Source organism: Paramisgurnus dabryanus, chromosome 6, assembly GCF_030506205.2.
Source record: "Paramisgurnus dabryanus chromosome 6, PD_genome_1.1, whole genome shotgun sequence".
Lineage (NCBI taxonomy): Eukaryota > Metazoa > Chordata > Actinopteri > Cypriniformes > Cobitidae > Paramisgurnus > Paramisgurnus dabryanus.
In genome coordinates, this window is record NC_133342.1 from 36,328,821 (window position 1) to 36,352,508 (window position 23,688).

Sequence of the window (23,688 nt, forward strand, 5' to 3'; positions counted from 1 at the left end):
TTGAAGGCTACGTTGAGGGCTTAAACCAGTAACGAGCACATTGATTGGCAGTGATGGGAATAACGGCGTTATAAGTAATTGACGTTAGTAACTGCGTTATTTTTTTCAGTAACGAGTAATCAAATAAATTACTATTTCCCCCGTTATAACGGCGTTATCGTTACTGACATTAAAATGCTGCGCGTTACTAAAATTGATCTTACTGTAGTGATTTTCAGCCGCGTATGCTCACTCTCTCAGCCAAACACTGTTTTTCTCTTGTGTGTGTTGTGAGAAACATAACGGATGATGATTGGCTTAATTTCCATCGGTAGCCAACCAGAGGCAGAGTTCACAAAAAGGCCCGCCCACACGCGCAGTCCAAATCCGAGGAGCGAACAGCAGTGTTAAAAAGTCTGAGCAACTTGGTCACTTTGTCGCTAGATTTAGCAACTTTCTATCACTTTAGCGACTTTATAGGACAAATCTAGCTATCTTTTCTGGCGTGGTTGGTGACTTTTGTAGACTGACATGAAAAGCAGTGGTGCTACTGCTGACTGTGCCCCATCTCAAAGCACTGACATGCAGCCCGGTCATCGTGAATCAATCACTCCGAAAACACCGGCGGCAGGGCGATGGCAAGTACAACAAGCTCAAAGGTAGCGGTCGCAAACACGAAGTATAAAGCACTACTTTTCCATTGTTGAGGTGAAAGGCAAGAATGTTTGTGTAATGTGCAACTTATGCCCATGAAGAAAAAGTCTCTCCACGTCTGTGGCAAGTAATTCTGATCTAACTAAGCACCTCACATCGTCACATGCTGCCACAAAATTAGTGATTTCTCTTTAGTATCCATTTTAGTCATTTAAAGGGGACATATTATGAGATTTTTTAAGATGTAAACTAAATCAAAATCTAGGTCTGAGCAAAAGTGTGCCATTTTGGGTGTGTCATTTAAAATGCAAATGAGCTGATGAAGTGCAAACACTGATCACAATGATGGTGGTTTGTTACAATTGAAACTCAATTGTGCTGTGAATTATTTTCTTTCTCTCTCTTTCTCTCTGTACTAAACGGCTGTGCTGTGGTTGGATATTGCAGATAAAGGGGGCCCTATTTTTGGCTTGCAGAGAATGGTTTACCAAAAAAAAGTTACTGGGTTGATCATTTTCACATTTTCTAGGTTGATAGAAGCACTGGGGACACAATTATAGCACTTAAACATGGAAAAAGTCAGATTTTCATAATATGTCCCCTTTAACATATTTAATTTTGTAAGGGGATTCAAGTTATTTGAAATATAATTTTTTTTTAAGTAACGCAGTAATTACTTTTCCTGGTAATTAATTACTTTTATAATAATGTAACGCAGTTACTAACTCAGTTACTATTTGTGAGAAGTAATTAGTAACTATAACTAATTACTTTTTTAAAGTAACGTTCCCAACACTGTTGATTGGTCATTTTTGTGAACCAATCATATTTTTTCTGCCCTCAGAACATGCTGATTGGTTGAAAGGTTTCTCTTGAAGCCCCTCCCTTGTTGACCCAGGGACACGTCAAACTCTGCAAAATCAGGTCGTACATCATGCCCGCACCTGTTCTTAACTCTTTCACCGCCAGCGTTTTTTAAAAAAGTTGTCAGCCAGCGCCAGCATTTCCTAATTTTCACCAAAGTTTAATGCCTTCCAGAAAATGTTCTTCTTTAAATATAAGACCCCTCTGCTTTCAAACAAAAAAAAAACTTTCATCCTACCTTCAGTGGTTCTTTTGTAATCAGCTTTTGAATATGGGTAGGTTTCTGCAAAAACACCACATTTTGAGCAAAAAGCAGAGATAATTCCATTTTTGTGACGGACTTTTCATAGAGATCCCATTCAGAGCGATCTTTAAAACAGACATGGACATGCAGCTGCCGTGTTTAAAAAGTTGCGGAAGGGCGCCACCTGGTGGATAATAGCGGTATTGCATAAAGACAAAATCTCGTCATTGGCGGGGAAGCGTTTTCTCTTCATTGACGAGATATCTCGTCAATGGCGGTGAAAGAGTTAAGAGAGCCATCGTCATGTCTGCACCAATTTTCAAGATGGCTACTGCCATACCTGGACCTGTTCTCCAGATGGCCATTCCTATACCTGCACCTATTCACCATAGGGCCGTTGCCATGCCTGCACCTGTTCTCAAGACGGCCATCGTCATGCACCTGTTCATAGGATGGCATTGGAGGTATGTCCTTTGCAGAGGTGTCAAATCCATGTGCCAGGAGTAAAAGTCCTCCCCAGGATTTTGTTCCAATCACCTGATTTGCTAATTAGCACAGTTTTTCAGCAGGAGGTGACCTCCTGGCTTGTTGGTGTTTTAAAGGGGCCATGGCATGAAAATGTTAGCATTGCCACTTTGTAGGTGTGAGCAAGAACAGGTCATTGAAATTTGGCTTTCATTATGATGTCATAAGGATATCTTATTAGAATAATACCATCCCCTTAATCTGGAGATGGTCCTCACTGCGGAACACAACATCCAGGGGGCGGGGTTGGATCAAGATCCAATTCCTCCCACTTTATATACTTTGTTCCGCCAAATGAACCAGTATATTTGCGTTTTTGCAGCCCGCAATTAGTTGCAACCTGTGGTCGCCAACGTTTGCTCTTATAATTAATAATATAGTTGAGAAAGATTCATAATTTAGTATCACAGTTAGGTGTAAGGAGAGGTACGGACACGTTCCCGACAGTTTGGTATCACTGAAGGGATTTATTTGTACATCCCACTTATAACATAGCTATTCCTATACGAGTAAATATAAAAACAAATTTATTTGATATCTTTTATTAGCAAATAAAAAAGTAAACCATCTACGAGGGAAACCTGTTTCCTAATGGCTGTAAGAAAAGACGGGTTAAAACAAGTTCAAAGTCCATACAAGATAAACATTTAATTTATTAATTTCTAAATAACATGCCATAGCCTATATATTTTTATAATTATGCATATTTAATTTATACTGTATCCATTAATAGGTCTTAAACTGCATGTGGTAAGATTACTCATAGTAGGCTTACCCGAAATGTTTTACTCCAAAACATTATAGCAAAAAACTTACATTTCACCCTAAAGGCACTACTTTTATTGTAGTCATAAGTAAAGTTAGTTTTTATGTCAAAATAATAACTTAATTTAATTACGACTTAATGCGGAACTGGTAACGCAGCAACACGTGTATGACGTGTCTTGTGGTAAAACTGCCGACCAATGGGATCTCTGGATCGGGATCCAGCTCCGCCCCTGGATCTAAATCCAACCCCGCCCCCTGGATGTCGCGTTCTGCAGTGAGGCGCTACTGTTAATCTGCACTATCCAACCACTGCACTGCTATTTAGTGCAGAGAGAAAGAGAGAGAAAAGAAGGACTTGACAGCACAATTGAGTTTGAATTACAACAAACCACCATCATTGTGATCAGTGTTTGCACTTCATCCGCTCATTTGCATTTTAAAAAACACACCCAAAACGACACATTTTTGCTCAAACCTACAAAGTGGCAATGCTAAGATTTTCATGCTATGACCCCTTTAAGCCCTCAACCAAGCCTTCAAGGCAGCGCTGTCTGGAAGGCACTCCCCATGCCCCGAGCGTTTCAGCCAATCACAGCACTGGTGCTAGATATCAAGCCTTCCGCCAGCTTCTGGCAGTTTGAGCTCACCGTTGGTCAGGTGAGTAGCACAGATATGCTAAGATAGGAATGTGACTGTATTTGAATTCAACACGAAATGTTTTGAGCATTTAAGGGACGTGTTACCGTGTTTTCATGTACACGGTACATCATTTCATTTTTAAAACATTGTTTTAAGCAATTTTTTAATGCGTGTGTTTCTGTCCCTTAGAAAAATTAACCATGTTTTTATGGTAAAAGGCTAGTTACCATGTTTTTGGTGTATTGATTACTATCAGCAAAACCATGGTTTTACGACAGTAACCATGCTGTAACTATGGTTTTTGAAAACCATGGTTGTCAAAACCATGGTTATTTTGTGGTAGCCATAGTTTCACTACAGTAACCATGGTTTTTTAGTTTTAACTGTAGTAACCATGGTTAATTTTCGTAAGGGGTAAGCACGTAAACGGTTAAAAAAATGTGGCACATATGGGATCGCCTGCACGTGCACAAGTACTCGCGTCTCCTCGCGTGTAAACAATTGTGTTGCATTTAAACAATATCCACCTTTTTCTCCAAAGGGGAAGTAAGTGATGTTACGTATTTCCTTTCAGGGCCGAGACTTCCGGTTCAATAGCCAGCCGGTAGAAAAACAAGTGTTGTGGGAGCTTGCATAAAACATGATTTAAACTGTTAATATTTACTACACCTGCCATGTATGAATCAGTGTGAGGATGAAATTAAGAAGTGGCTTGATATATAAAGATATATTCAATCATTTTGTGTTGTTGATTGGAGGTGATGGGTCTTCAATGGCAAATATAAAAGCAGAGAGACATACCAGTATCTTTACAATAGGAAAGTCAGTTGAGAGTTAGTACATGGAATAGACCACGACTTCGTGATTTAACTTTAATGGACTTGTTTATGGCGACACGTCAAGCTTCACGCAGTACGACACAGTCAGCAGTATCTTTCTAATTCAACAGATTGTAAGTTATTTGAACAAACCATAATAAACATCTTAAACTACTCCATGTATTAAGTATTGTTTTTATTTTATGAAAATATTATTACATCGCTTCTTACGCACTAGGTGGAGACATGATGATTTTATTTGCTTACTTTTTAAAGTATTTGGTTCTTTATTGTTAAAAAGAAGGACGGCTCCTTGCCCATGCATTGATTACAAAGGTTTAAATGACATTACTGTTAAGAATAGGTATCCCCTACCTTTAATGTCAACAGCCTTTGAGTTGCTGCAGGGATTGCGTATCTTCACCAAATTAGACCTACGCAATGCTTATCATCTTGTGCGTATAAGGGAGGGGGATAAGTGGAAGACAGCATTTAATACTCCATCCAGGCTTTTTGAATATTTTGTTTTACCGTTTGGGTTTTCTAATGCTCCCACTGTCTTCCAGGCTCTGGTTAACGACGTGCTGAGAGACATGTTAAATAAGTTTGTCTTTGTGTATCTGGATGATTTTCTAATCTTTTCTCCCTCTTTGCAGATACACATTCGGCACATTCGTCGACCAGCTCCCCGTTATATCTGAGGGCAGAAAGTGTGTCTTTCTTCCAATGATCTGCCTCTCCGGGAGCCTTCTTGTAAACCGTTCTGTTTTGGGGTTTGTCTTGCGTCTGTGTGTTTTGTGTTTTTGGCAGTTTTCACGTGCGCGCCTGTCACTCGGGCGCTCCTCCTCCCGCTTCATTTCATTCACCTGCGTTCCACACCTGATAATAATTTTCTCTCCTTCAGTTTGCTATTTAATTCTCTTCCTCCCTCTGTTCCCAAGTTGGTTTAGTTATGTGCTTCGCCTATAGTCCTTGTCTAGTCTTGTTTTCGCTACCCACATAGCAATTTTGTTCCGGCCCAGCTCCGGCCCACACAACCAGTTTTCCTCGGCCCACATACAACGAAGAATGACGGCCCTACAGTGGTCCAGTTCTGGATTAGAACTAACTTTAAGTTTGTGTTTGTTATGAGTTCATTTGAAGTCACCATTACTGTGATTAGTGTTTCCTTTAGTCAGGCATTTGTCTCTTGACCTTCACTGATCTAACTCTCCTATTTTAGCAATAGCAACAATTTTATAGTAAGACCACTTGTTCATTGCTTCATGTAGAGGGAAAACCTTCCAGACCTTCTCAGTTTTTTTTTATTATAGTCTACTCTACAAGTCATTGAAACATTTTATCACAAACTAATTATGAAGAAACAGGCATATAAAAAGCTCTACGCAAATGACATTGAATGAGGCTGCCGTAATGCTTTAGTGTGTTTTTGTTGTTGTTGTTTTTTGCTTAAGAGAGACTTCATGATTTCTGATACAAATCTCAACAATGGTGACAGTTAATGGTAAGAAAGTTGCTAAATTTTTGTCATGTTGCAATGCATGATGGGATTTATGAATGAGTTTTCTACAATCCTGGTACCCAGCATGCATTACGGCATGAAGCTTTGTTGTTGTTTGTCACCATGATTGTGTTTTATAGGCTGATTGTTGATGTCTCAGTGTTCCCTGCTTAAACCACAGATTAGATTTGGGTAAACAATATTTAACTCTTCAGGGTATGTAGACTTTTAAAGCACTGTTAGATTTCATGGGAGTCTCGCAGGGTTGGCAGAACATAAATTAAACACTTATATTCAGTGATCACTTTTTTATGAAATCATTGAATCCCAAGACTTATACTTTCATAATAATAAATATAGTAACAATAATAGACTTCATTTCTCTCAACTTCCTCTGCTTTAACAGATGTGTTTTATAAACACACTACCACAATGAGCAGAAGAAAACTAACACTAAACTTCAAGACCCAAGTACCCAACTAAAGGAAACACTAATCAGAGCAATGGTGACTTACTTTATTAACCAGATTTACAGATTTACAGGGCTTGAACCCTAATAATAATAATTTCAAATAAAATATCAGTATGTTGGCTTTGATAAAAAACTTCTACTTGCATAGAAGGACTTTACTAAACCAATTACAGTTATTAAAACAAGAGGGTATAAACTTACCTTGACCTTGTGCAAAGGTGAAAAATAAAATCCCAAGAGAAAAACTGAAGAGCTTTAAAGGAACCCTCATTTCTGAGCTCTCTTCACTTCTGTTCGTAGCTTTTTGGGGTCTTTTCTCTGAAACTTCTCCCTGCTTGGGATTAAAGTTAATAATTTACCAAAGTCAAAAAAATGTGTACCTTGCTTACACCAAAGCTTAACGAATATTGTATACAGAATAATACCTGCTAATGATGATATCTGAATCTTAATCTGTAATTCAGTTTCCTAATGACAAATCAAATTTCTAGAGTCCACATTTTATGTAACACTAATGCAAGAAGAGCAAAAAGCAAAGGGCACGTTCCAAAACGACTGAAGGCTTATCCTCTGTCCCCGTCAGTTATATCCTGTTAAATCAGGGGTGGCATACTCGGCCCACCCACCCATTTTATGTGGCCTGCGAGAGCTTACAAATTCATAGTGTTCAAACTGTTGATATTTTTTTATTCACAACAAATCAAGTTTGTACTGTCGGGTTGCTTTTGAAACATTTGATGAAACTGAAATTTAAAATTAAAATGTAATTTTATTATTTTTTGCAATGATAAATGACAAAATATGTTTGCAGTTACATATTAACAAGGTCATAGTCCTGTATATTTACTAAAAACAAGTGTATCACAAAAATCTATCTTTTTCTGTTTTTTTTTCTGTTACTTTTGGCCCACGTGTGTTACTTTCTTCCCAGCTGATAGGTCAAAAGTAACTATACACTACTTATGTTCAAAGTGAATTTATACAGAAGTGGTTTTACATTTATCTAAAATTTCAGCTCCCTGAAATTACTTTTTGCAGGTTGAGATGTCTGCTGCTACAGGGTGGGGAAACTGGTGAGAGTTATGTAAAAAACAGCAATATTTACTGAAATAAAATCTGAGGTAAATGCACTTCAGATAGCAAGCACATGTGGGCCACTTCAGGCAAAGATGCAGAACTGCTGTCCTTCTTATGGCCCGAATAAAAGGGATGTGAACCTAAATTGGCTCACATGTAAAATAGCAAAAATGGGCCAAATATATCAAATCACATGTGGGCCTTTTTAGGAAAAGATGCGGTGCTCACTGCAACATGTAATTTGAATATGAACCAAAAGTGGCCAATCCGACAAATAGGAATATGGCCCAAATATCAAACAACAAACATTGGCCACCTTTGGCAAAAAATACAACACGGCCTAATCTTGGAATAAACCAAATGTGGCCCTCACATGTTGCAGCAAATGTGGCCCAGTTCTTTACAAACGTGTCTGGGCCAGTTTTGGCAAAGATAAGGCAGAGTAAGCATCGTCTCATGTGGGTGTGTGTCTAAAGTGGCCCACATATGATGTTGCAAATGTGGCCCAGCTGTATAAAGACGCATCAGGGCCAGTTTTGGCAAAGATATTGCACAGTAAGCACCGGCTCATGTGAATGTGAGTATGAAGTGGTCCACACCTACACAGCAAAATCCCCAGAGTTAAATCTACTCTGCTGGTTGTACATATTGTCCCAATCTTACAGCGAGTTAAAAGTAACTCTGAAGCAGAGTTAAAAGCTGCAATCAGTCATTTTCTCCTCTCTATCACCATCTGTGTCACTAACTGCTATAACTATGTTTGTTTAAAACATGTTTTGTTATAGCAAAGAAAATACAACAGCACAATTCCATAGTGGTGTTCAGAACATAATGTGTAATCATCATCAGCATCTAGAAAACTTATGTGCAGGTGTAGTGTTTGCATACTTATTAGAAGTATCCTTTTCCATTAATTGTGTGAGACTGTAGTATAAAATATAGCACCCTCATAGCAGTTTGTCATTCTGAACAATTTTAAACACTGATACTTAAAAAAGGGGACATATTATGAAAATCTGACTTTTTCCATGTTTAATTGCTATAATTGTGTCCCCAGTGCTTCTATCAACCTAGAAAATGTGAAAAAGATCAACCCAGTAACCAGAGGCGTCATGCCCATTGAAACTGAGGGGGCACGTGCCCCCTCGGATTTTTGAGCCAAATGGATTTTGCAAGCAACCTCAAAAATAAAAAAGCGTCCATTAATCTTTTAATCTGTTTAAAATGCCCAAATTATCAATTTTCTGCTGCCTCCGTGTCACTTTTCAGAGTTTTGATAGTGTTTTGATCGTGTACATTACTTTATTCTGGCGGCAGTCGGCGCAGCCGCAGACGTCAGCGTCTTCAGCGCGCTCACGAGCTTAGCTGTTGCTGCTCGACCTTATTAGCAGGGGCGGCGTTTGCGTATGGAAGTTGCCATACCCTAGCATTCAGACAAAACACCAGAAATCAACAGGCTATAATGATGCTCATTAAAGATAATTTAAAATATTTTCAGTAGAACATATCTAAACATTGGTACATCACTAATAAGTATCATTTACACGTGTGTTCGACTTCATGCTATGACACTGGAATCAACAAGCGGATGACATCAACGTGCCGCGACAGCGGTTTGAAATCAAACTCTTCCGATGATTCCTCGAGTCACCCTCGCGGTACTTTGACGTCATCAGCCTGTCGTTCTTACAGCGCAGCTTGAAGTCGAACACAATCTATAGTGGGGTTCGCGCTGCAGGAGGTCTCATGATGACCGCTGCTTTTATAATCTTTATTTTCGCAAGTAAAATCCTTTTTGTTTTAACATTTAAACAGACTCATGGTTCTCCCCCACACTCGCGCTTTGCATATTGCATACATTATTCCAGAAGTAAAATGATTTGCTCTGTGGATAAATAAATATGTTCTCTTCCACTGGGGATTGTAACGCAGCCGAAGTGAATTTTATTATTTTTTTGCGCGCATTTTTGAATATGGCCACTTGTGGAATAAAAACTGCACGACGACAAAAGGTAAGACTTGTTTTTGCGTCTGTTTTACTAAGAATTTTATTTAGTGTTGGATAACTATGTGTGCTCTATCACATCATTTAAAAGTCTTTATTGTGTGTTTATAAGTGGTTTTGGCGGTTGTCGTGACAAGATTTGTGAAGGGATGTCACAGTATGTTTTGTTTTGATATTATCTTGTTTTAGTTTATCTGTTGCTGGAGTTGTGCTTAGTTAAGAATTATTTGAAAAGCATTTTAAATAATCATGATTTCTATTGTTCTATTGTTGTTGTTTCATTTGTATTGCTTCCGTATTGTTGTCAGTAGTGTACATCCGTGCAGTCGTAGGATGCTTTTGTACAGGTTGGTGGAATATGTACACATTTGTGGTTTTATAGATTAGTTATTTGAGAATGGCCTTCTTGTACGAAGAATTTTTGCCATACCATAGCCTAGGTTTTCGTGAAACGCCGCCACTGATTAGTAGAGATTTCTAGATTCATCTTCTTGGCACAACGCCAAAGTTCGCCAGAGTTCACGGGGGCGCGGAATCACACATGTTCACATATAAGGTAAAATTTAATGCAAAAATCCGTTCCTCTAATAATTGTATCTAAACATATTTTTTAAAATCATTATTGAACATTAAAATCAATCACCTGGCTATAGCTTATGGCATTTTCGTTGTTTATATACTTTATGGATGTAAATTACATTAATTTCATAGGATAATGCAGTTGTTGTGCAAAATGCATTAATGACAGAATTAAACAAGTCGTTAACAAAACATAAATAGAACACATGCCGTTTCAGATGTAAATATGTTGCCAATATGTCATTAATCCGATTGAATAGTATTTGAAATGAAAGTTAGTCAAAACTTTTATTTTGGAGGTTTTTGCACTATGGCAGGGGCGTTTAGAATGTTAGAAATGTAAGTGCCATGGAAAAGACTGAAAGCTCTATAATATAATTCGTTTGATGTATGTGTATGCGTAAATTTCTGTGAGCTTTGCACACTGTGCCCCCTTAAAAAAAATTGGTGCATGACGCCCCTGCCAGTAACTTAGTTTTGGTAAACCATTCTTTCCAAGCATGTGAAAAAATAGGTCATTGTAATTTGGCTCCTATTGTGATGTCAGAATAAGGTAATACCGCCCCCTTTATCTGCACTATCCAACCACAGCACTGCCATTTAGTTCAAAGAGAAAGAGAAAGAAAAGAACTTGACAGCACAATTGAGTTTCAATTATAAGAAACCACCATCATTGTGATCAGTGTTTGCACTTCAGCCGCTATTTGCATTTTAAATGACACACCCAAAATGGCACACTTTTGCTCAGACCTAGATTAAGACTTAATTTACATCTTAAAAAAAGCTCATAATATGTCCCCTTAAAATTTAACCACTGTATGATGTACACACACAAACATCAAGAATCAGAGTATGAATCACAATGATGGTGAAAATTAAATGAAAAGCTTCATGCTGCAATGCATGCTGGGTATCAACAAATTACAAATCTTATCCAAAACTCCCAGAATGCACTGTGGCATGAATAAATAATGAACATTGTTACCATTTTCTTTGTCACACTTGTTGAGATTCATACTCTGATTCTTGATGTTTGTGTCTAAATTGTACTGCGGTTAACTTATAAGTACCTCAAAATAGTGATGGGAGAAACGAAGGTTTTCGAAGCTTCGAATCAATTGAACCAATTGCTTCGAAAATTGATTCAGTTTTTCGAAGCAGTTCGAAACCCACACACGCTGGCGATCCCTGCTGGTCAAAACAGTGTAAAAGCAGATCTGTCCACACATTTTACACTTTTTTTTACAAAATAATAGCAAGATTTTTATTAAAATATGTTAAAAAAAATTTAACTTAATTAAGACATAGTTAAAAGTGTATTATGTGTTTTTAGTTTTATTTAGGGCAAACAAATGAATAAAACTAACTACCCTTTTAATTATGCACATTTTTGTCATTAAATCTGTCTATAAACAAAAAGTAGACAAAATGGCAGTGTTATTAGTCATAAGGATAAATGTTTTATGAACTTTCATAATAAAACTGACCCGAGTTCACCTAAACATATTAGACACTGGTCATGTGATCAACTCCCCCTAGTGGTGAACCATCTGATTTTCGAAACGTTTCGAAACAGTTATGACGTAATGAAGCCTCGTTTGCTAAAATCACGTGACTTTGCCCAGTTTGAAACAAGCTCCGAACCACCGGTTCTAAACAAAAGATTTGTAAATGTTTCGAAGCCTCATGAAACAGTGCTTCGAAAACGACCATCACTACCTCAAAATCGTTCAGAATGACAAACTGCCATGACAGTGCTAGATATCATACTACAGTCTCACATAATTAATGGAGAAGAGTTCTGATAAGTGTGTTAACACTACACCTGCACATAGGTTTCTAGATGCTGACAATGTTTAGAGCTTATGTACTAAACATTACTATGGAGTTGCAGTATTGTTTTTTCTTTGCTATAACATAACATGTTTTAAACAAACAAAAATATAGTAGTTGGAATATACTAATAACTAAGAGTCTAGTCTTACTAAAACAACCACTGATCACAATAATGGTGAGTTTAAATGAAACAGCATCTACACCTAAGTTAAGAAAATAACTCTACAAGTAAGATATAAAATGCAATTTTAGTTTTCAAACAGAGATGGTGATAGAGAGGAGAAAATGACTGATTGCAGCTTTTTACTCAACTTCAGAGTTACTTTTAACTCTCTGTAAGATTGGGACAATATGTACAACCAGCAGAGTTGATTTAACTCTGGGGATTTTGCTGTGTATATCGGTATATAGATCACATTGATTCACAACCTATAAATTCACGAGTTTGCATTAACATGTAATTAAATATGAATCATGATAATAAAGCATATTTGGCATGCTGTCCGATAGGAGGGTCCTGAGATCCGAGTATTGGCCTGAACCCAGAGTACCCCCCCCCCAGGGATAGATATGATAGCGCAATATCTGTTCAAATTAGCAATCTAAGAATTGAAAAAGGAGTTTAAGACTAATGGCTCTTATAAAGTATTTGAGTGTTTCAATTCCACACAAATAATGTTATCAGTGTTGTTATTATCTGTGCTGTCCTAGAGGACCTCCCTTATCTCTACTAAATAAATATATTTATCTGTTTCTCCAGTTTTACCGTAAAAGCAGAATGCAGCTTACTGGCTTTTGCAGTGTCACCTTCCAATGAACACTGAAAGGTTCAACTCAGAGGACTTTCACTTCATCTGTAAATGTTTTTCTGTAAAGGTTCATAAGAAACTATATACAGTTTATTATTGGAAATGCTGAAGTATCTTACAGTAGAAGAATGTTATGTATATTCTAAAGACAAATAATACCACCCCCTTGTTCTTTGGAAGGTTGTTCCTGACAAAGGATTTACATATCTGAACAAGAATTGTAATTCTTTCTATAGTCGACTGATAGTCAAATCATCTATGTATGCGTACCTTGGTTGAAAGGGGGACAAGTAGTCTTTTGTTTTTAAAGGGGTCATATTATGAGATATTTTTAAGATGTAAAATAAATCTTTGCTGTCCCCAGAGTGTGTATGTGAAGTTTTAGCTCAAAATACCATATAGAAAATGTATTATGGCATGTTAAAATCGCAAATTTGTAGGCCTGAGCAAAAGTGTGCCAAAAATGTAAGGCAATGTTTATAAACATTCGTTAAATGATTCCTCATAACATTTTAAAGGTCCCATATTGTCAAAACTGTAGTTTTGTGGCTTCTTTTTATGTTAACTGAGGTCTAGGGGCTATGTAAGTACCATAAGTTTTAAAAAGTAATTTAAGAGTCAAATGCACACAGCCTGTTTGAAGTAGCTGTGAGTTAAAACGTTTTGTTTGTACTTCCGTAAAGTTGCTATGTCACCAAAACACAGTCACCGCCTTCAGTCTCTCACCCCTCACTGTCCATTCGAAGCTTCCAATCAATTGAACCAATTGCTTCGAAAATGTATTCAGTTTTTCAAAGCAGTTCGAAACACCACACATGCTGGCGACCCCTGCTGGTCAAAATAGTGTAAAGCAGATATGTCCAAACATTTTACACTTTTTTTTAACAAAATAATAGCACGATTTGTATTAAAATATGTTAAAAAAATTATTTAACTTAATTAAGACATAGTTAAAAGTCTATTATGTGTTTATAGTTTTATTTAGGCCAAACAAATCATTAAAACGAACTACCCTTTTAATTATGCACATTTTTGTCTTTAAATCTGTCTATAAACAAAAAAGTAGACAAAATGGCAGTGTTATTAGTCAGAAGGATAAATGTTTTATGAACTTTCATAATAAAACTGACCCGAGTTCACCTAAACATATTAGACACTGGCCATGTGATCAGCTCCCCCTAGTGGTGAACCATCGGATTTTTGAAACATTTCGAAACAGTTATGACGTAATGAAGCCTCGTTTGCTAAAATCACGTGACTTGGGCCAGTTTGAAACAAGCTCCGAACCACTGATTCGAAACAAAAGATTTGTAAATGTTTCGAAGCCTCATGAAGCAGTGCTTCGAAAACGACCATCACTAAGTTCGGCTCATTATCACCAGGTGTCTTCAATAATCAAATAATCACTCAAATGATTGCTAAAGTATCTAATTAACTCTAACACTGCTTCGGTGTTACTTTTAACACCCTGCTGGTGGTACCCATATAAACACCGAGCCGGTGTTAATTTAACTCTTTCCCCGCCATTGAAGAGATATCTCGTCAATTAAGAGAAAACGCTTCCCCGCCAATGACGAGATTTTCCGTCTTTCCGCAATACCCTTCCACAACTTTTTAAAACCGGAAGTATTGCCCTATGGCAAGCTGCTGCATGTCCGTGTCTGTTTTAAAGATCGCTCTGAATGGGATCTCTATGAAAAGTCCGTCACAAAAATGGAATTATTTTTGCTTTTTGCTCAAAATATGGTGTTTTTGCAAAAACCTACCCATATTCAAAAGCTGATTGCAAAAGAACCACTAAAGGTAGGATGAAACGTTTTTTTTTTTTTTTTTGAAAGCAGAGGGTCTGTTCTTTCATTTGGTATATTGTTTGTTTATATATTTAAAGAAGAGCATTTTCTGGAAGGCATTAAACTTTGGTGAAAATCATGAAAAACGCTGGCGCTGGCTGGCAACTTTTTTTTAAAACGCTGGCGGTGAAAGAGTTAACACCGGGGATTTTGCTGTGTACTTTTAAGTTACATTATGGAGCCAGAGAAAACTGAAATTATATTGTAAACAGTAATGCAACGCTAACGTGATGCTAACTTTTTGCTAACTATATGCTTATGTGTTGTTTTGTAACGTTAAAGGCTTTGGTAGCCACCAGGTTTGATAGAATATCCGTTGGAAATCATACGTTGTTTGTTTTTACAGACCTATATAAAAAATATATAGAGATTGTTTTTGGCAATTAATCTGCAAATATATATTCTTAAGGACATCATAACCTAAAATATAACCCTAAAAAGCCTTGAAATATGGGACCTTTAAAACACCTGATGATACTTAATTTGTTTCAGGAATCTCTCTTCTATCATTTGAACATGAACACTGACCATAAATCACAAGAGAGACGATTATGTCAGGAGTAATTAAAGGGGTCATAGCATGAAAATGTTAGCATTGCCACTTTGTAGGTTTGAGCAAAAATGTGTCGTTTTGGGTGTGTTTTTTAAAATGCAAATGAGCGGATGAAGTGCAAACACTGATCACAATGATGGTGGTTTGTTGTAATTCAAACTCAGTTGTGCTGTCAAGTCCTTCTTTTCTCTCTCTTTCTCTCTGCACTAAATAGCAGTGCGGTGGTTGGATAGTGCAGATTAAGGGGGCGGTATTATATCCTTATGGCATCATAATGAAAGCCAAATTTCAATGACCTATTTTTGCTCACACCTACAAAGTGGCAATGCTAACATTTTCATGCCATGGCCCTTTTAAGTGCAGATTTTTTTCGTGTCATCACCTAAATTTCAGAGACACCTTACCTATTTTGTAACTCCAATTTTAAAAAGATAACCTGTTTTCAATGCATTTTAGAAAGTATACTTGTCGAAAAATCAATTTTTTTGATGTTTAGTTTGATAAACTCCTAAATATGATCTTAAATATGACACGCAGAGTACCTAGCGTGTTTGGTGCCAGCATGCAACAGCACAACATCGATACAACAAAAAGTAATCCAAAATGTACAGACTTATATTAGATCAGAATTTACTGTTATAATAAATACAAAATTAAAACAAAATTAAGTCAGAATCAAGAAAGGTGCAGAACATGTGTGCGAAATGCCTAAATGCGCACGGTTATAAAACACAAGTCACAAATAGTTAAATCAGATAACTCTGGTAATCTATATATCAAATAATAAAAAAAGTAACGAAAGTAGCCAGGATTGCCAAATTTGTCTATTTTACTGCAGAAATGTCTTATGTAACCCTCGTTCCCTGAAGGAAGGGAGCGGAGATATCATGTTGTTATCGACATATTGGGAATGCGCTTTGCGCGACGAATCATCTTCGAGAAACTTCTAAAACGCCAATGAACTTGGCATGCAGGTGTATGCATCTGCTGGTGCAGCCCCGCTGTGCAAGTATAAAACGAGCGGCAGGTGCAATACCAAATCAGCTATTTTTGCCAAGAAAGCCGAGCATCTAACCAGCTAACAGAAAAAAGTTCTAAGAACGTTCCCTGAAAGTTCCCAAAAAAGGTTCCCAAAAACGTTCTGCCAACAGAAAAAGTGTCCAGTTTTCTTGACGTTCTAAGAACGTTTTTGTGTTGTCTCAACGTTAGAGGAATGTTACATTTTACCATTTTTAAACGTTATGACAATGTTTTAAAGGGGTCATAGCATGAAAATGTTAGCATTGCCACTTTGTAGGTTTGAGCAAAAAGTGTGTCGTTTTGGGTGTGTTTTTTAAAATGCAAATGAGCGGATGAAGTGCAAACACTGATCACAATGATGGTGGTTTGTTGTAATTCAAACTCAATTGTTCTGTCAAGTCCTTCTTTTCTCTCTCTTTCTCTCTGCACTAAATAGCAGTGCAGTGGTTGGATAGTGCAGATTAAGGGGGCGGTATTATTCTAATAAGATATCCTTATGACATCATAATGAAAGCCAAATTTCAATGACCTATTTTTGTTCACACCTACAAAGTGGCAATGCTAACATTTTCATGCCATGGCCCCTTTAATGTTCACACAATGTTTAAAACAACAACTGTTTATTATATTGACTTGTTTGACTATTATGTAAATGATAGAGAAACATTGCATTTTATTATTTTATAAAACATTATTTCTGAATGTTCAGTAAATATATTGCTGTAGAAAACACAATTCACTTATTAGGTGTAGATGTTGATGTTTTGTTTAATTTTAAGTCACCATTATTGTGATTAGTGTTTGTTTTAGTAGGACTCTTGACTCTTGACATTTTGCTTGCTAGTTTTTTCCCTGGTTGTGTTAACTTTGTGTTAATACACCACATGTGTTATGAACGTGTAAAGTTAATAGTGTAATTCTGTGGTAGTTGGTACATAATGGTAAAGATCATCACCTAATTAATTTACTAATCAAAAGTGTATTTTCTGTCAATGATGTAAATGAGATCCAGCACTTTCACAGCAGTTTGTCATTAAGGAGTTTTAGAAACTTAACAAAAAAAGTCTGCTGTATAATTGGGACAGACAAACCTCAAGAATCAGAGTATGAATCTCAACCATGGTGACAAATAAAATTGTAAAAAAAACGAGTAGTATGAAGCTGCAGACTCCGCCCAGAGACCCGCATCCTCAGACCCCCCGTTTTTCGAGACAGCGCCCCTGCTGTTTGGAAGATCGTATAACACCCTTATCCGAATGGCATCGAAAACAATAGGATGCAATATTACGGTCTCGTTTTAGTATTCCAAATAAATATTTGCGTTCCCGGCTTAATGCATGTGCCAGAAAAACTAATTGTTTTCTCTGACTAACAAATTACCCGGTAGTTATTTTTTTGAGCGTGGGTGTAATTTAAAGAAAATTACTGATGGAAGGGATACAATTACAGATTGAACTATCTTCAGAAAAATATTATGTGATATTATATTGCTACAATGTTTTTTATATTTTTTATTAAAAATCCATTTTTTCTTTTAGTTCAACCTGTAATGGTCTTATTAACATCATGCTAACATTACAAAACCTGTTTTTTTATATTTTGAATGCGAAGCAGAACTTAAATAAGAATAGACAAAACACCAATAATAAACAATTCTGTACTTTATTGAACAAACACCTAAACACCATCTTGCTGTAAACAGGAGAAAGCAAAGAAAAAAGGAAGAAAGAATTGTGTTAGTGACTTTACTTTTCATCTTCAATTGCATTAAAAAGAACTCCTTATTTATAAGTCACTTTGGATAAAAGCGTCTGCTAAATGAATAAATGTAAAATATTGTAAATGCATAAGGTAAAATAATTAGTTTCTGGTAGGTGATTTTTTCCTTCTTTTTCTGTCTTTTGGAAACTGCTCTGTCAAATTCCTCGACTTCACTAAAATAAAACATGAAGGCCATTGTCAAAAATGTTGTGTAAAAAAAAATATTTATTTTTGCAAATACAAATTACAAGCATACCTAGAGTGCCACTGAGGAACACCTGCTCAGCTTCCTGCCAGGATAATGCCTGCATTTCACATAGGCCATGAATGATGGCCCGTCTGTATAAATAAATACATCAACTAATTAATTAATATCTCAACTGAACTTCAAGAATGAAGTGGAGTTTATTTGTAGGTTTCTTTTTCCTGAGGTAGGCCCAAACATGTTTGTCAATTGGATTGTTTCTATTATTGTCATAAATGCAATGTTTTTTCTTTGAGGTATTGAAAAAGAATAGCACACTGCTACTCACTGTCCATGTAGACAGGCACACGTCGCTTTAGGGGGAACCACTTTGATGGTAGTGAAAATCACTGCAGAATTTGTGACATTTTGGAATTTCTGGAAGTGAATTCTCCATTTTAATTGTTATATCCATCTTTACACTTTGCATACATTGCGAGTTACTTGTACTTTTAGTGTTACTTTAAAGATAACAGCAAGGTGTTTACAGTGAGCGCAGAATGTGGGGGTGCTTGACAGTGCTTTAATTAATTCCCCAGTAAACAGAAAAAAGTTTTAAGAACGTTCCCTGAAAGTTCCCAACGTTCCCAAAACATTCTGCCAACGTAAAAAGTGTCCAGTTTTCTTGACATTCTAAGAACTTTTCTGGGTTGTCTGAACGTTAGAGGAATGTTACATTTTACCATTTTTAAACGTTATGACAATGTAATGGTATAATGTTCACACAATGTTTAAAACAACAACTGTTTATTATATTGACTTGTTTGATTGTTTTGTTAATGTTGCATTTTATTATATTTATTTTTTATATTTATATTATTTTATTTTATTATATTTGTTATATATTTTATTATTTCTGAATGTTCAGTAAATAAATTGCTGTAGAAAACACAATTAATTAGGTTTAGATGTTGATGTTTTGTTTAATTTTAAGTCACCATTATTGTGATTAGTGCTTGTTTTCGTTGGACTCTTGACCCTTGACCTTTGCTTACTAGATTTATCCGTGTTCATGTGAACTTTGTGTTAATGCACCACATTTGTTATGAACATGTGAAGTTAATAGTGTTATTCTGTGGTGGTTGGTACATAATGGTAAAGATCATCATCTAAATAATTTACTAATCAAAAGTTTATTTTCTGTCAATTATGTAAATGAGATCCAGCACTTTCACAGCAGTTTGTCATTAAGGAGTTTTAGAAACTTTTGACAAAAAATATCTGCTTTATAATTGGGACACACAAACATCAAGAATCAGAGTATGAATCTCAACCATGGTGACAAAGAAAATTGTAAAAAAAATCATTATTTATCCATGCTGCAGTGCATGCTGGGAGTCCTGAATGAGATTTGTAATTTGTTGATACATGCATTGCAGCATGAAGCTTTTCATTTGATTGTCACCATGGTTGAGATTCATACTCTGACTCTTGATGTTTGTGCGTCCCAATTATACAGCAGACATTATTTTGTGCAAAGTTTCTTAAACTCTTTAATGACAAACTGGTGTGAAAGTGCTGGATCTCATACACATTATTGACAGAAAATTAACTTTTGATTAGTACATTAATGAGGTGATGATCTTTACAATTAAACCAACCACCACAGGATTACACTATTAACTTTACATGATCATAACAAATGTGGTGCATTAACGCAAGCTGGGAATAAACAGAAAACATAAAATCAAGGGTCAAGAGACCCACTAAAACAAACACTAATCACAATAATGGTGACCTAAAATAAAACAAAACATCAACATCTAAACCTAATAAGTGAATTGTGTTTTCTACAGCAATATATTTACTGAACATTAAGATAATGTTTTATAACAATTTTAAAATAATAAAATGCAATGTTTCTTTATCATTTACATAACAATCAATCAATCAAGTCAATATAATAAACAGTTATTGTTTTAAACATTGTGTGAACATTGTTGTTGCTCCTTTCGACCAAACATTCAGCAATCGCCACGAGTTGTTGCAACCACGAACAGCACAATATGTCCCGGAGCCGTGTCGGCGTGTAACACCATTCATGGTTTACTTTTTCTGCACGCTAACCAAAGACAGTAAAAGATGCTAACTCGCTAACCGGAAGTGCTTGGCAGATACAACAGGAAGTCGTTGGCAGAGTGAAAGGCTAATGGCGGCCCGCCTATTTCACCCAGGAAACTTGTCTATAAAAAATTTTGTTTTTGAAGTCACCATTATGGTGATCAGTGGTTGTGTTAGTTGGGGCCTTGAGCCTCAATGGTTAATTAATTTCTTATGGTCAATTGTGTTAGTGGGTTATACTGAGCACTTATTGATGTTTATAAATCAAGTCTCTTACATTTCTTTACTGTTAAGTGGTATGATTTGTCCATATGAATGTTGTGAGTGACTGGTAGTTATAGTAAGAGAGAAATTGGTTTAATGTCTGGTTTATGTGGTCTTCTGCAAATATAGCTGTTGGACTAGAAAGAGTTTTGTGAAGTAATGATTTTGGGACAGGTCAAGAAAGCTTTTTGACACTTCATATTCATATCAAGATTCAACCCACAAACCTCAATATTGGTGACCATCAAAAAACTAAATCAGATTAACTGCAATGCATGCTGGGAGTTTAAGTTTGCACTATGTTGATACCCAGCATGCATTGCGGCATGCAGCTTTAATGTTTTGGGTCACCTTTGTTGTGATTTGTATGCTGATTCTTCATATCTAAACTGATTTTGTTTAGTCACAGAATTGCCTGACATTAGTTTTTACTGTTTTTAAGTTTAATTGTCTAAATGTATTGCCACTCTGTAATATCATCAAATAAGAATTTTTTTTTATGGGGAACAGAAAAAATTTAAAGTAATAGTTCACGTAATAGTTTTTTGAGAACACGTGCTTGGTAAAATTTACAATGATTAGACCATCATTAAAAATTTAACAACATAACTTGATTTTATTTATTTCAGCTTCTTAGACCATAACTTATGTGAATTTACACATTATTCTAACAGTCAGAGAAAGCTTAACCCACAGAACTACGAGTAGAGTTGTGACATTCGCAAACGAACCGATTCTTTTGAACCTTTTTTTTCCCTATGCGTGTTTCGCTTCGACAGATGCACACAAATTAGCTCCTCCGCGAGACAGAACAGTTATAGGGGAGGGGCGCACCCAGCGCAGGGGTGCTACTGCCTAACAGCATGATGATTTGTGGAAGTGTTTGTAGTAAAAGCTGTTTTGCACAGAAATTCATTGCAGCCGACTTTGTTTTTGATGTTTATTTGTGAGTAGGTATTGAATGAATAACATAAGTCAACGTAGCTTTACACATACACACACTTTGTACTAAAGGTAAATCCAAAAAAGTGATGTCACTGTCTGAATAATCAATATTTCAGAATAATTCAAACTCAGATACTGGTGTGTGATATCTGAGTTTTAATTATTTGACTACAAATCTCACCTCATCATTCCTCCCAGTGATAATTTCCAGGATAAACTGAGATGCCCCCAAGCTGGCATCTTATAACTGACTAAATTTAAAAAGATCCGGATCCCATCAAAGAGCCAAATCACTACCAACGGGCAAAGTGCCCCATTTAAGGAAACAATGATCATTATAATGGTGACTTCAAACAAACCAAATAAAGTCAAACTGGTTTGTAATAAGTGAAGATGTTAATGGTGTTTGTGTTTAATTCTCCTATGGGGAGATCTTGAGGGTTTATATCTTGTGCTTATATGTTATATTTATACAGTTAATGTTCATCTAAGATTTTGTCTGTAGTTTAGTTGTACTTGTGTTTTGACTGCTCTCTATTTCATCATTAATGTTCATTCATCATGTCATTATTTAAGTGCCACTTTCATGGCCGTAGCTACCATTGAGGACACCGAGGTCATGTCCTCTGTAGTTTTTCTTGAAGTTTTGTTTCATTTTGATGTGAAAATAGCAGACGAAACAATTATCCTTGCATCTACGGACCATCACTTGAAGTGATGGAAATAACGGCATTATAAATAAACGTCGTTACTAACGGTGTTATTTTTTCAGTAACGAACAATCAAATAAATTTCCGTCGTTACTGTTACTGACATTAAAATGTTGCGCATTAATCTCACTGAAGCGAGTAGACTATCAGAAGGGCAATGTTTTTCTCTTCAACTGATGATGATTGGCCTGTGTATGTTAGAGGGGGTGGGACAACCAATTGTTAGCCAACCAGAAGCAGGCTTAGTTCAAGTTCGTACACTGTATAAACATGCACACAGCAGTGCCGTGTTGCCAACTTGATGATGACTTTGTCCCTAGTTTTAGCCATTTTAAAACCCCTTTAGCGACTTAAAAAAGCAAAAAAGGACAAATCTAGCGATCTTTTCTGGCGTGGTGGGAGATTGACGCGAGAGGATGTATCATTCTCTCCACTCAACGAGCAGTGGGTGCTGCTGCTAGACACTCACAGGCAGCCCGGTCCTCACGTGCAGTCTGGCCGACAGAGCGATGAGCGATGGCAAGTACAACAAGCTCAAAGGTAGCGGTCGCAAACACAAAGTATGATAAGCACTGCTTTTATACCAGAATAGTATGCAAGAAAGGCAAGAATATTTATGTAACGTGCAACTTATGCTGAGTAAAGAGTCTTTCCACGTCTGTAATTCTGATCTAATAAAGCAAATGAAGGCCGCAACAAACTAAATTATCATTTGGAAAGCCAGCAAAAGATGAGCAGACAAAGAGAAGGAGGGAAGGGGAGAGTCATGGTTATGCAGCAAATAGCCTACAATATGAGATGCATTACAGCTACCAATTAGATTCAAAACTACAAAGTTTAAGGTCACTTGACTAAAATGTTAACTATGATCTTAAAAATCATTTAATCTGAAGGTGCATGGTTAAATGCTTTAAATTGCTTTTGTAGACCAAAAATATACCTGTGCCAAACTGAATAATTTAGTTAATAATTATTAGAAAACCAAAAATGTATTTTTGAAATAGGTAACTTACACTGAATATTGAAGAAAAATCAGGCAATAAAAGCCCATATTATATATAAACTCCTTCTATACTCTTAAAAATTCATCCTAAATTGAACATTTAAGAAGCTTCTTGAAAAAAAATGACACAGTTTTGCAGTTTTTAGGCAAAGAGTGACTTACAATTCAGATGATGAAATGTAACCATTGATTTATTTTGGATGCTTTTAGTCACCAAAAAATTACCACAGACACAGTTACATTTGTGCTATGTCGTAGTTTGGACGTGTTTATTATTATTCTGTAATTTGGAAAAAATATAAATAATAAAAAAAAATGTAGGGGTTGTCCTCGGTATTTGAAAAACAATGTGTAATAATTTCACAACAAACTTTGTTTCTTTGTGCAGCTGTCTATTCCATCACCTGGATTATAGTGGTTTTCTGCATATATTAAAGCAACACTACACTGTAAAAAATTGCTGTTAAAAACAGCCAAATTTAACAGTATGATTCTGTTTTTTAACAA

General features: G+C 36.3%; 1 protein-coding gene and 1 long non-coding RNA gene across 4 annotated transcripts in view; both read right to left on the minus strand.

Moving 5' to 3' along the window:
* Nucleotides 1-7,048, minus strand: part of LOC135767374 (complement factor H-like) — a 45,329-nt gene extending 38,281 nt beyond the window's left edge. For 2 of the 3 annotated variants that reach the window (XM_065277059.2, XM_065277056.2), the window contains exons 1-2: nt 6,890-7,048; nt 6,666-6,798 (exon numbers count right to left, since the gene is read on the minus strand). In XM_065277059.2, the coding sequence (XP_065133131.1) occupies nt 6,666-6,735 (70 nt within the window). In that variant the 5' untranslated portion in view covers nt 6,736-6,798; nt 6,890-7,048. The remainder of the gene's footprint in view (nt 1-6,665; nt 6,799-6,889) is intronic. The other variant, XM_065277057.2, reaches the window with a different exon arrangement.
* A 10,340-nt stretch (nt 7,049-17,388) lies between these two features.
* Nucleotides 17,389-18,612, minus strand: LOC135767500 (uncharacterized). Its single transcript, XR_010542041.2, has 3 exons — nt 18,488-18,612; nt 18,211-18,293; nt 17,389-18,127 (listed from the first exon to the last, which is right to left on the minus strand). It is a non-coding gene; the product is annotated as an uncharacterized lncRNA (long non-coding RNA).
* Between the last annotated feature and the right edge of the window lie 5,076 nt (nt 18,613-23,688).